General features: G+C 40.9%; 1 protein-coding gene across 1 annotated transcript; it reads right to left on the bottom strand.

Moving 5' to 3' along the window:
- Positions 1-3,704: 3,704 nt before the first annotated feature.
- Positions 3,705-5,533, bottom strand: LOC115412006 (trace amine-associated receptor 1-like). The gene is made up of 3 exons (XM_030124306.1): positions 5,346-5,533; positions 4,238-4,518; positions 3,705-4,087 (listed from the first exon to the last, which is right to left on the bottom strand). Exons 1-3 carry the CDS (start codon positions 5,531-5,533, stop codon positions 3,705-3,707), a joined length of 852 nt encoding a protein of 283 aa, XP_029980166.1.
- Positions 5,534-14,175: the final 8,642 nt, after the last annotated feature.

A 14,175-nucleotide genomic window follows, 5' to 3' on the forward strand; every position in this document is an offset into this window, starting at 1 on the left:
TAATCCAAGTTGGTTTCCCTGAGGTGAAGTAATGTGTGATTTTGTCTGCTCTTCTTGATAGGAGATGATGCCTAATACTTTCTCATACAGAAGAAAAGAAGTGGTGCATGGAAGTCTGTGTGCTGGAGAGTTTAAAGTGAGGTGGCCTGCACTTTTCTATGTTGATGAGGTAAATACAGGCTTGCTCCCTCCTCTGTGCCTTTTTTCGTTGTGCTTTTTCACTGTGCATTATGATTTAAAGAAATGTATTTCTCTGAATGGATTTGAGGCAGTTGACTAAAACATGGTACACAAATTCTTATGCTATGAAACAACCTCAGCAGATGGTGGGGTCTTGGATCATCATTACATAAATCGCTAAACACAGTACTCTTTGTCTTCTGCCACTTTCTTTTACGTGTAACAGATAAATGCTGAGTTTCGGCGAATTATAACACATCCGCTGGAGATGACCTTCATGGCACAGTTGGACAGTCTTCAGCCTCAGCTGAAGAAGGGAGGTGTCACAGGCCAGAGACCAGCCAAACATCTGCACATCTGACAAGAGGTAACTATATTCATTTAATGTTGTTTAAAATTAGTAGTATGTGTGCTTTGATATATTCTCTAAGTGTTTGAACCTATTTTGGTTTCAGTAACAGCCTGGATTATTACTGTAAAACACTTTTCCACATAAAGGATGATGAAATGTTATAGCAGCAAAATCATCCCTGTTTTCTCAGGTGGGGAGTGAACATAAACTACCATACATGTCACATATTACATAATCACACTTTACTATTTTGTAATCAAAGAAATAAGGTTATTTACAGTATAACCAAAGGTTGAAAATGAAAATTCCAAATATTTTTATAATTATTCAAGTGTTTGGAAATGTTTATATCAGTGGAACCTCTTCACACAGGGTATGCGTGATGTTCATTGGAGAAGGGCAGCAGTCCTCAAGGCACTTTGCCTCTACTTTGGTGAGGATGACGGACATCTGATCCATGAGTATATGGTAAGTTAGTGTATTTGCTTTACATTTTTGAATATAACTTGCATTCTTTACCTGTACAAAGTTTCTAAAGTTGTTGCCGTAGCTGCGGTTTGCCACTGGTTCTTTCATATCTGACAGAGGTGTCTAGTGTGTGTAAAAGAATCAGTTATTGTTACAGTGCATGATAATAGATTACTTGACATGTAGTGTAGCTTCTAGTGCAGCTTTACCTGTTAAAGTCAGTATGGTAAAATATTTTGTTCCTGTCGCTTGAAGTATATTATAGATCCTAGCATGGAGTTGAAGCACACCTTGAATCACATAATACCCATTAAACAACTTGATGCAAAAATGTTGCTTGTGTGGACAAAGTATTCACATGTTTCCCTTTTCTCTTATTTACTTAAAATGCAGGACATCAAAGGAAATGACATCCAGACAGACATGCAGAGGTGCACCATGGGTATTTATGTCATCAGCAAGGAAAATGGAGATCCTGGACATTCTGATGACGTTGGAATTTTTGTTGAAGGAGTTCTCTTCCTGGACATTTATCTTGGATCTGAAGCCAAGGCCTGTGCAGTGATGCATGGAGTGATCTATGAACTGAACCTGGCCTACCCCAAAGAACTGAGACACTACTACGAATTTATTCAAAAAGAACTCATGCAGATGGATGAGGAAAAGCTCTTCCAGGGTCCTTGGCCTAAACAACAAAATCAGTGTTGGATGGTAGGAATTCTTCAGCCACACTTGCAATGACATGATGTGGTTATTTGTTACCTCCACCAGGAGGTATTGTGATCACTTTGCTTTGTGTGCGTGTGTGTTTGTTTGTTAGCAAGATAACTCAAAAAGTAATGGATGGATTTTCATGAAATTTTTCAGGAAATGTTGATACTGGCACAAAGAAGAAATGATTAAATTTTGGTGGTGATTGGGGTGGGGGACAGATCTGTCTTGGCGGAGGTCTGCGCTCTCCAAGTGCTTTTCTTGTTTATTCAGTTATTTGTGATTGTGATTTTTTTTTTTCTCCTGGTAATGTTCTTACCAGGAATTGAAGGTATAAGTGTATTTTGTGGGAAGGATAGGGTAACCATGACTTTGCATGTCACAGGGATAGAGCAAGTCTGCTGCCTACACAAATGTGTTTATATTGTTCGTTCCATCCTCATGGTTATGGTTATGGTTACGATTATGGTTGACAGAGTCTGAACAGTGGGTTTCTGCTTTCTTGTGTTTTACCTCTTTAGTAGATGCTTTTTAAAGATAAGGGTTAAAGTTAAAACAACTTTTATGCACCTTGCATTTTACAGGTTTTTGTCTTATAAGCCATGTTGTACATGTTGAGAGCAAAAGTTGCCTCACATCTGATCAGGAGACCCCTTACAATGTATCAGGTTGTCTTCTTGCTTAATGGTCATTTACAGATTTTTTTTTAACAAACATATTCATGTATCTGTTAAAGTGTTTGTTATGTCTGCACTTAGTATTTACAGGTGTTCATCTTATAAAATGATTCTTAGGTCATTTGTCCGCTCTGATATGAGATGTTAAGAATTGAGCTCTTATTAAAGTTGGATGTCTAAACAGATTTTGTGGTTCTGTGTAGTGTATGATGCTCTGTATTAAAATGTTTTAAAAGTTGAACTAATTATAGCTAAAACATTTAATTAGAATCAACTGAAATAAATAGTTTTGTTTTAAACAATTTAATTGGTTTGAGACGGCACAAAAAAATTTAAAAAGTATACATAATTTATTTAAGTACATTCAAAATTGGTTTAATTGAACTTACTAAGGAAATTTAAGTGAAATGTACTCAAAGTTATTGAGATAAAATAACTAATATTATTTATTTGAATTTACTTAAAAATGATTAGTTGAGTCAACGTAAATATTATATCTAGCTTCAGATAAAATTATTTTGTGCAAAAACTTGACGAAATAAAACTACGTTTGTTCAACAAAACATTTTTTTCAGTGTGTGTGTGTGTGGGGGGGGGGGGGGGGGCAAATGGCTAGAGCAGGACCTGGTTACAGGCCAAATTATACTTTGTTCTTCTATACAGGTAATACATAGGTATAGGACCACAGTACAGAGTGAATATAACAGAGCAACATAACAGAGCAGGTATCAGTGATAAAGACATGACATAGTCAGATATATATTTGGTTGAGGTGGGTTGCAAAAGCAGATTGCAGCTGGAAAAAAAGAATAGGAAGCAAAAGAAATTTAACATGGGCCTTGAATGAGGTTTGTCGAAAAACAGAGTACTAAGAGACTCTGAACTGACACCATACATAGTTACAGGGTTTGTTTTTTGCTGAAAATGGTTTAAATCTCTAAATGGTCTTGCCCCATCGTACCTCTCTGAGCTTCTGCACCCCTATACACCTAGTCAAGCTCTCAGGTCAGCGGACCAGCTGCTCTTCAGAGTTCCCAAAATTAGGCTGAAGCTCAGAGGGGACAGAGGTTTTTCTGTAGAATGAACTGCTGCTGCACATTACACAGGCCTCGTCACTGTCTCATTTTAAAACTCTTCTTAAAACCCACTTCTTTTCTTTGGCTTTTCACACCACGTAGGTTGTTGATTTTATGTGCACGGATATTTTATCTGGGGTGGATAGTCTATTAATTTATTTATTTATGTATAAATTTGTGCTTTATAAATAAAAATGGACTTTATTCTATCACAGTGAGGACTCATCATTTCATTGACTCCTAGACCATGGTGGAATCACAAGAGTCAGACTGCAGTATCTGCAAAGTGAATATTAGTCTAACAGCTTTTCTGAACCATGGGTAGAATAAGGAATAAATCAGAGGATTTACACATGAATTTAAATACATAATAAAATGCATATAAGAGGGTAATAAAGGAATAAATGAGTTGTCTGTTAGAGTCACAATATAATAAGGGCAGAAACATATTAAGAAGACAACAACAAGAACACCAAGACTCCGGGCTGCTTTCAGCTCAGATTTGTTGGCGACGGCCTTCCCTGAACGCTGGGCTGTGATGGATGTGATGTGAGAACGCATGGCATGAGCCTGAGACACAGCCACCACAAACACACTCATGTACAGAGCAATAATGGCAGAAACTGGGAGAATAAATGTTGCAACAAGGTCAAAAGCCCTGGCGACAAAGTAAATAAAACTCACACACTCTCCCTGACAAGTACGGTACTTGCCCAAATGACTCAGGTTATCATTTAAAATAACAAAACAATAACAACCAGAACAAAACCAACAGAGACAAACCCAAACTTTAACTCTTTTCATAGTGACCTTATTAGTGTAATGAAGAGGGTCACAGATAGCAACATAGCGGTCGACTGAGATGAGCACCATGTCTAATACTGATGCAGAAACACACAAACAAGCAAAAAATATATACAAAGAACACATGGAGTCACCAAGAAACCAACAGGACAGCTGTAGGTGGATTCCTGCCGGCATCAGCACCAGGCCTACAAGGAGGTCAGACACAGCCAGAGAGAGGAGGAGGAGGTTGGTGGGTGTGTGGAGCTGTCTGAAGGAAGACAAAAAATCATGAAACAAATATTAAAACATGGGAAATGTAAAATCTACTACATGTAGCCAGTGGTGGACGGTAACTAAATACTTTTTTCAAGTCCTGTATTTCATTAAAATTGGATGCACTTATGCTGTTATTCAGCTTCATTTTTCAACTCCACTACATCTCAGAGGTAAAAAGGATACTTTTTACTCTGACATTCTTCAGAGAGCTTTAGCTCCTTTTTAGATTACACTTTGTCATCCTGTTTGTGTCCAGTGAAAACCAGTTTATGTCCAAATCTTCACACACTTGAAACTTCAATGAATGTCTATGATACTGACACTCAAAAACATGTATGCACTGACAATGAAGGTATTTAGATTTTTAGAACGCATTGACCCTGTTGTTTTCTTGGATTACTTAAAAACCTTTTGAATAAACAGATGATTACAGTACATGATCACAAAACTGAAAACAGGCCGGTTTTTCTGAAACTATGAAATTTTGACTTTTCAGACACAAGTAGTTTTCACAGGACATCAATATCACAAACCTGATCATCTACTTATGATTTAATATGACACACTGCTGTTGATTAAACCTGTTACTATGAGCTCAGCCTCAAACATCTGCATCAATAAACACAACATGAACATTAAAGCTGAAGTAAACGATAAGGTTTGTGAATGCATCAGGTTTAGTTAAATTAGAGTGTTTTCAATGTACTATTGTTTTTGCTTAAAAAAAAAACATTTGCTTCTCCACCACTGCATCTAGTTCAGTGTTTACATTAGCTGATTAACAAAAAAAAAAGCTTTGTTGAAAAAAAAAATATCTGCCTGAAATGGGTGACTGAGATGATGACCACCAGGTTGAGAGCCACAGTGAGTGGAGAGAAGATGAACAGCAGGATCTGATAGACCAAAGCATTGGTCTGAGAAAGCACTGGCTTCAGGCAGGAGGCATTGAGGAGTTCTGGAAAACAGAGCTCTGCTTCTTCATGTGTTTCCATCAGTGAAACAGACATAATGCAAAGAGAGATATCAGGTCTCGGAGCTTGATAACTGTTTATCTGTGTTCTTGGTCATCTCTCCTTTCTCTCCACCTCTGATGGACGGTGTTGTTCCTCCACTCTCCCTCCTCTCTGGTCCTCCCCTGGGTCTGCATCTGGGGAGGGTACGCTTATGTAATGATTTAGAATAGCACAAGCTAATGAATATATTTTTTACATTATCATTGTTTGTGATTGAAATAATATTAGAATTCATAGTAAAAGCTTTTCTGGAGACACACCAGATCTATGACACTTTTCAGTCTGGGTTTAGACAACGCCACTCAACAGAAACCGCACTATTAAAAGTGTCTAGTGACATCCTGATGGTGGCCGACTCCGGGAAATCCACGGTCTTGGTCCTGCTAGATCTCTCCTCGGCCTTTGACACAGTGGACCATACCATAATGATTGAGAGACTGAGGGACCTGGCAGGGATGTCAGGTCCTGTGCTAGACTGGTTCTCCTCTTACCTGACCGGCAGAAGCTTCACTGTGTCAATCAACAACTTCCAATCTGACTCAGTGGATCTACTGTGTGGTGTGCCCCAAGGCTCTGTCCTGGGACGAATCTTATTCTTGCTCTATGTCCTCCTGCTTGGCCACATTATCCGAAAGTATTGTGATGTCTCCTATCATCTATTCGCGGATGACATCCTGATATACTGCTCCTTAAAAATCCTCTGAGCCCCACAAACTGAGTTCCTTAATAAACTGCTTGTCAGAGCTGAAGCAGTGGCTAAATGATAACAGCCTCCAGCTGAACTCCAGCAAAACAGAGACCCTCATTATTGCCCCGGACAGTGCAATCCCAGGGATTAAACAACACCTTGGAGACCTGAGTTCTTCGGTAAAGACCAAACTGAGGAATCTTGGTGTCATCTTTGACCAGGACATGTCTTTAGAATTCTACTCCAAACACCTAGTGAAAAACTTCCACCTCCGCAACATCTCCAAACTCAGATCTATGGTGTCCATCAATGAGTTTGAGATGATCGTTCACATGCTTAAACAAGAAGGAGCTGGCCCGTCTACAGTTTGTCCAGAACTCTGCTGCAAGGCTCCTGACCCGCACAAACAGGAGAGCCCACATCACTCCCATTCTTAAATCTCTCCACTGGCTCCCTGTTTTATATCGTTTTCATTTCAAAATTCTTGTGCTAACTTTCCGGGCCCTACATGGCCAGGCCCCTGCATACATTGCTTCCCTGATCCAGCCCTACAGCTCGACTCATAGCTTGAGGTCTTCAGGACAGCACCTGCTGATGGTTCCATGCACCTGTTTTAGCACACGCGGTGACAGGTCTTTTAAAGCTGTGGCACCATGTCTATGGAATGACCTGCCTCTACACCTACGGTCCATGGACTCTGTAGAGAGCTTTAAAAAACACCTCAAAACCCTCCTGTTCAAAAAGGCTTTTTAGTTTCCCACCTGACCCAGGACCACCACAAACTGATTACACTCTATGTATTCATCATAAAGTACTCCATGTGTCCCCCCCCCCCCCCCCCCCCAGTCTCTCTATATCGCTGTCGCTCTCTCTTTTCTCCTCCTTTACTCTCTCTCTTTAACCCCAACTGGTCAAGGCAGATGGCCATCCTTCAGGAGTCTGGGTCTGCTCGAGGTTTCTACTGTTAAAGGGAAGTTTTTCCTCGCCACTGTCACCAGTCACAAGTGTTTGCTCCTGAAGGATTCTGTTGGGTCTCTGTAAACTTGATTTGTTCTGATTTGACTGATAAAGCACTTTGTGACTCTGTCTGAAAAAAGAGCTCTAAAAATAAAATTTACTTACTTACTTACTTAAATAAATGTAAGACAATAAGAGTGTTTCCATGATAAGATGGACATTTTCAGTGCTGTTTTCTGTTTTATTGCGCTATGTCACTTTACTGTGAAAGGACTGTTGGTGTTGGTGAAGCGCATCCGGTCAAATGGACAACAGGGGGAGCTCTGGTTCTTCTCTCAGTTATTAAACCACTGACTTGAGACATGAAAAGCCGCTGTTGTTTTCTTACATCATTTTACTCCCCTAATACAGGTAAAAATGTGTTTTTCATGTACCAACAATGTATGAAAGCTGCATTATAATTATTGTTAGTCATTAAACCACTGACTTGGGACGTGAAGAGCCACTGTTGTTTTCTTACATTGTTTTACTTCCCGACGTCTTTATTGGAACTAACCTAAAAAAAGAAAAGCACTCAGGTCTGTTTGACAATTGAGGCAGAGATGGCAGTTTAATGGTACAAAAAAATATGTTTTATTAAAGGTCCTGTGCAGAGAATTTGTTTAAAGTGGATAGCAGCGACACCTTCTTCCAGAATCGGTGGTGTTTTTAAGGGATAAAGACTCCGTTTCCCATGAGCACTAGCAACTACTGTCCTAAAGGCATAAGTCTGGCCAAGGAATGGATTTGATTTGAAGCTAATGAATGAAGAGCGGATCCTCTTCACAACTCTGTAATTCTTTTTTAAAGACAGCAGCTTGCAGGGTGCAAAGTGACGTTTGAAATGAAACAACAAGCAAACTTCGTGAAGTTCATGTAGCTTAGATTAGTAACTGGTGTGAAAGTGAAACCTAATTTTGGAAGTTGGACTCCTGTTTCAATGTCTTTTTTACTCCAGAGTGTTCCAGAGTGTTACTCACAGACCGGTGTTTGAGATGTGTCCCAATGATACATATTTGCTCTGGCTTTTCCACAAGGTATTCAAGCATTTTCTTAAATGACTTCAGTCATTCAGCATCTTCATCATTCTGCATTAGCAGTTCAGTGCTAGCTGCTTCAGCCTTCTGCATTCACAGTATTCTACTTTTAGAATTGTCTTGTTCCTGAAGGACAGTTTAGTATCCAGGCCCCGGCATGAACATTCAACTCCATACAGAATCATTTCAGTCTTACCTTCCAAAGCCCTTAGTTTGGGACTGAAACAATGCTCCAAATAAAACAGATTACTGATGCCAAAGAGCTAGCCGTGTGGCTAACACAGAAGAGCTACCAACAGCCACTACAGTAAAATACAATGTTCCAATGCATATGTATAAAGAACAGAAACATTCTAAACCTGTGTAGAAGGAAGAGGGGCAACTCCAGGTCTGTTTTTCATTCCTTTTAACTCCCTTAGTTGTCTCCATAGGTTCAATGCAGAGGTTTACCAGTGTTTTAGTCTGTGCTCTATCACTCTCCCGTTCAGTTCTTTTTCTTTTTTCTTTCTGCCAGTCCAGCTCCAGTTCCAGTGTCCACCATCACAACAAAATAAATCCAAGAAATCCTTTTCTTTAGGAAAAAGGACAGATCTCACTCCTCACTCGATCATCTTACTTCTCACTGATAACCTCTGCTGGTCGGTGTGGTGTTGTCATAGTGACATAAGTCTGCCGTAAATCAGTCCAGTCTTGTCTGACCTAACCAGGGAAGCTGGAAATAGCATTTGGAAACAAGGAAAGCACTTGGAGAGCGCAGACCTCCGCCAAGACAGATCTGCCCCCCCACCCCTAATCACCACCAAAATTTAATCATTTCTTCCTTGTGCCAGTATCAAAATTTCCTGAAAATTTCCTGAAAATCCATCCATAACTTTTTGAGTTATCTTGCTAAAAACAAACAAACACGCATGCACGCACACAAAGCAAAGTGATCACAATACCTCCTAGCGGAGGTAATAACCTATTTTGGTGCTGATAATCTCATTTTAAATTGTGGACTATGATCAGGCATATACATATATATATATATATATATATATATATATATATATATATATATATATGTATATATATATATATATATATATATACACACACACCCCACATGCTCTGACAGGGATGGACTGCTCCCCCCGGTGAAAATCACAGACCACTACCGCGCGCTCTGACAAGGATGGACCTTAAACCCCCCCGGGCTCTAAAAATCACAGAATCACAGACCCCCCCCACCCCCCCCGTCCTATGAAGTATTCACCCCCCTCACACACACACCCATGTCCGTGCACTTCCTGTCTACCTCACAGTTTCATTCTGCCAGCAGGCCTGGGTGTTAATAGTGTAGGGAAGACTGGGGACAGTTGTAACACGGGTCAGTTATAACTCTTGCAATTGCTCCAATCAGGAACAACTTAGGACTCACCTAATTCACTCTGCACATGCTCAGTTTAGTCCTTAGTCCACATGGGAAGTTGTAGTGCCATGAGGCAGACACATCAAAATTTGCGAGTGAAAACATAATTGTGTGCTAAGTAATATTTTTTGCTCTAATTAATTTTTGATTGCATAGTTTGTATTTGAAAGTTGTATAAGGTAGAGGACATGGTTTTGAGGTAGAGGACATGGTTGTGATGTAGAATCTGAGAGACGGCGAGGCAGCAGATTAAAAAAGGCGCGCTTACAAATATTTAATGTAGTGAGCTATTTAACTGTTTTCTTTTTCCAATTCTTTTGCTAATTCACACTTAAAGGTAGAGAAAGTAGAGAAATAGAGTATCTAACTCATCACTCTGGAGCACAGCGAGGAAGACCTGGCCAGCCTGACAGAGTATATCGACCGGTGCTACGATGACATCGTGATGGGAAAAACCAACACCACGACCCCCAAAGCGGCGGCGAAAACATCTCGGAAGGAGGACTCACCAGAAGCGACTTCAACACCTGAAAAAGATTCGGCGGACATCCTGATTTCCATCAACAGCAAGCTGTCCAGCCTGGATGCCCGTTTGTGCCTACTGGAACTCATGCATAAGGAATTCCAAACACTGCAGGAGTCACTGGAATTCAGCCAGCAACAGGTGCAGTCCTTGGCGGAAGAGAATGCTTCGCTCAGGGAGATGGTGAAATCCCTCACGGAGGGAATGACCCGGCTGTCTGAGGAGAACAAAAAAACCAGGGAGACTGTCCTTGACCTTCAGGTGCGCAGTATGAGGGATAACCTTGTGTTCACAGGAATACCAGAAGAGGAGGAAGAAGACCCCAAGGCCACTGTGAAAAGCTTCATGAAAGTCCACCTGAAGCTACCGGAGGAAGCCGTGAAGAACATCTCCTTTCACCGCGTTCACCGCATAGGCGGGAAACGACCCGGCGCTCGCCGGCCCCGACCAATCATTGCAAAGTTCGTAAATTACAAGCAGAAAGAGCAGGTGAAGTCCCAGGGCCGAGAGCTGAGAGGAAAATATTTCAGCGTCAACGATCAGTTTCCAAAGGAGATCTTGGACCGACGCTGCGTTTTGTTTCCTATCCGCCATAAATTCATGACGGAAGGCTGCAAAGCGGTTATCGCTGTGGATAAACTATTTGTCAACGGTCAGTTATACCAGGACCAGAACACCACCCCTTGGCTCTACTAATAAGGTGAAGTACAAGTTTACCCACATATACTCACGGACTTAAGGACAATAAGGTAATAAACTAGCATTAATGCCAGTGTAAATCAATGACATGTCACTAATGCACTGCCTGTCTCCATGTCTCACGCGCATGACGACGATGTGTTTTTTTCTCTTTTTATTTTATGTATCTCTCTCACTCTCACTCCCCTTTCCTTTCACTTTCTCTTTCCCTCACATTTTCATGTGTAAGGACAACCTCATGTTATATGCATGTATTAACCAGAACAGAGGTAGATGGATGTTAGAAAATACATGGATGCACAACAGCACGTCTCCACAATCCACACAACACACACACTCATTGCATGTGGGATTTCAGCACATCTGCATGCATCAAATATAACTAACGCGTATCAGATCATAGGTACACTGAAGTTTGTCTCCTGGAATGTGCATGGAGCTGGTACCAGGGTGAAGAGAACCAAGATTTTCAATCAACTGCAGGATTTAAAGGCAGATATTGTCTTACCACAGGAAACTCACTTATCACATACATCTATAGACACACTTTATACAGCACAATTTCCACATGTATACTCAGCATGTTTCAATTTGAAGCAGAGAGGTGTGGCTACCCTCATCAACAGAAGACTAAACTTTGACATTGACAACATAATCACAGATCCAGAGGGCAGATTTATTATAGTTAAATTATCAATTCAAAATGTTAAGTTATGTATTGCAAACTTATATGGACCAAATGTTGATGACCCCTCCTTTTTTCACTCCTTTTTCACATCACTCTATGATCACTCAGATTGCACATTCATTATCGGAGGGGACTTCAACACAGTTCTGGACCCAGGAGTTGACAGGCTGAGTCCCACTGGAAATATCAGACATGACCAATTCTCAGAAGTTGTTAAACAATACATGATGGATTTTGGTCTTTGCGATGCTTGGCGCTCTCACCATCCCCTTGTCAGGGAATACACCTTCTTCTCCTCAGTCCACCATTCTTATTCTAGATTAGATTACTTCCTTACTAGCAGCTCGCTGATGAGTGATATATCTGAAACCAAAATTCACCCTATCACCGTCAGCGACCTTGCACCATTGTCACTCACTCTGGTTAATAAGAACATCAAGCCACCAACTCGTAACTGGAGATTTAATACATCATTACTTAAAGATCCTGAGTTTATCAGCTACTTTAAAAGAGAATGGTCCATATACATGGAAAACAACGAGTTACCGGGAACATCAGCGTGTGTTCTCAGGGAGGCGGGAAAGGCAGTAATGCGTGGGAAAATAATCTCCTTCTCCTCTCATAAGAAAAAGAAAGAGACCTCAAAAATATTGGAGCTAGAAGGTAAAATTAAATCATTAGAGGAGGCCTACTCTGCCTCACCAGATGAGCACACGCTAAACAATATAAGGAAAGCTAAACTGGAACTGAATGAAATAATAAATAAGAAAACGCAATTCTTGGTGCAAAGGCTTCGCTTGGAGAACTTTGAACATAGTAACAAATCTGGGAAATTTTTGGCGAATCAACTAAAAACAAATAAAGAGAAAACAACTATTTACTCTGTTAAAGATCCAGCAGGAAATATTAACCATGACCCCGACAAAATAAATAACACTTTCAGGGATTTCTATACAGCATTATACACATCACAAATAGACCCATCAGATGATAATATTGATCAGTTTTTCAGCAACATCAATCTACCACAATTACAACAGGAACAGAGGACATCTCTGGACTCACCTCTGTCTGTTGGTGAACTTCAAGAAGCTCTTCAACATATGCCCAATAATAAAGCCCCAGGTCCAGATGGTTTTCCAGCAGAATTCTACAAAGAATTCTGGACTATTCTGGCACCTACTTTCTACAAAATATTAGAAATACAGGAGAAAAACGAAATACCCACAAATATGACCATAGTTAACATTACTGTGTTATTAAAACCAGGAAAAGACCCCACATTCCCATCCAGTTACTGCCCAATCTCACTAATCAATGTAGATCTAAAAATAATCAGTAAAGCTCTGGCCAGAAGAATACAGAAAATAACTCCTTTAATAATCCATCCAGATCAAACAGGTTTTATTAAAGGTAGACACTGTTCAACTAACATGCGCAGATTAATTAACCTCATAGACTAGGGATGCATGATATATCTGTATCAATATCGGCCAATGTTAGTCATTTTTTAACATATCGGTATCGGGCCGATGAGTAAAAGTGGGCCGATGATAACACCCGATGTTTATTTACATCTAGTTGCAGCTTGTGTGTGTGTGCGCGCGCGTGCGTGCGTGCGTGTGGGGAGGGGGAGGGGGAGTGGGGGCTGGCCAAGCGGAATTTGTTTGGGCATGTGACAGTAGCGCCGCTCAGATTTGTGGGGCATTAAACTGAAGCGGAGAGAAGCAATGTCAGCGGTGTGGACGTTCTTCACAGTGTCGAAAGAAGATACTCGAAAAGCAGTATGCAATACTTGCAAGGGCGAGGTAATGCGAGGTGGATGTCACGTCAAATCATTCAACGCTACCAATTTGATCAGTCATTTAAAAAACCGCCATCCAGAAGTTCACAAACAGTGGCAGGAAGCTAACACTGCTAACTTTAGCCAGCAGGCAAAGACAAAAACTGTAGAAGCCGCAGTTGGGAGCCCAATACAGCAATCGTTCGACCAAACCAGGAAATTTGCCAAAGACAGTGCAAAAGCCAGATCAATAACGAATAAGGTGATGAAAATGATTGCTCTCGACGACCAGCCATTTTTCATAGTGGAAGATCGGGGTTTTTGCCAGCTGATCGAGCATATTGAACCCCGCTACAGCCTGCCAAGTCGGCACTATTTTTCCGACGTTTCCCTCCCTGCTTTGCACGAAGTGGTGGCCACGCATATTTTCAAGTTGCTGGATAACATGACTGACATTAGCTTCACTACGGATATATGGAGTTCGGACGTAAGTCACATGAGTATGTTGAGCCTGACAGCTCAGTGGATAGATGACAACTTTGAAATGACGAGAGCTGTTTTGCATGCACAAGAGTTTACAGGATCGCATACTGCAGCTGCCATTGCTAGTGCATTTGACTGTATGTTTGCTCAATGGAAAATACACAAAGACAATGTGCATGTCGTGCTTCGCGATAATGAATGAAATATGCAGAAGGCAATGGACGAGTGCGGTGTTAAAAGCCTGGGCTGCATGGCTCATACACTGCAGCTAGCAGTGCATGATGGCGTGTTAAGCCAGCGAAGCCTCTCTGACTGTGTGACTACTGGG

This window comes from Sphaeramia orbicularis, chromosome 21 (assembly GCF_902148855.1).
Source record: "Sphaeramia orbicularis chromosome 21, fSphaOr1.1, whole genome shotgun sequence".
Lineage (NCBI taxonomy): Eukaryota > Metazoa > Chordata > Actinopteri > Kurtiformes > Apogonidae > Sphaeramia > Sphaeramia orbicularis.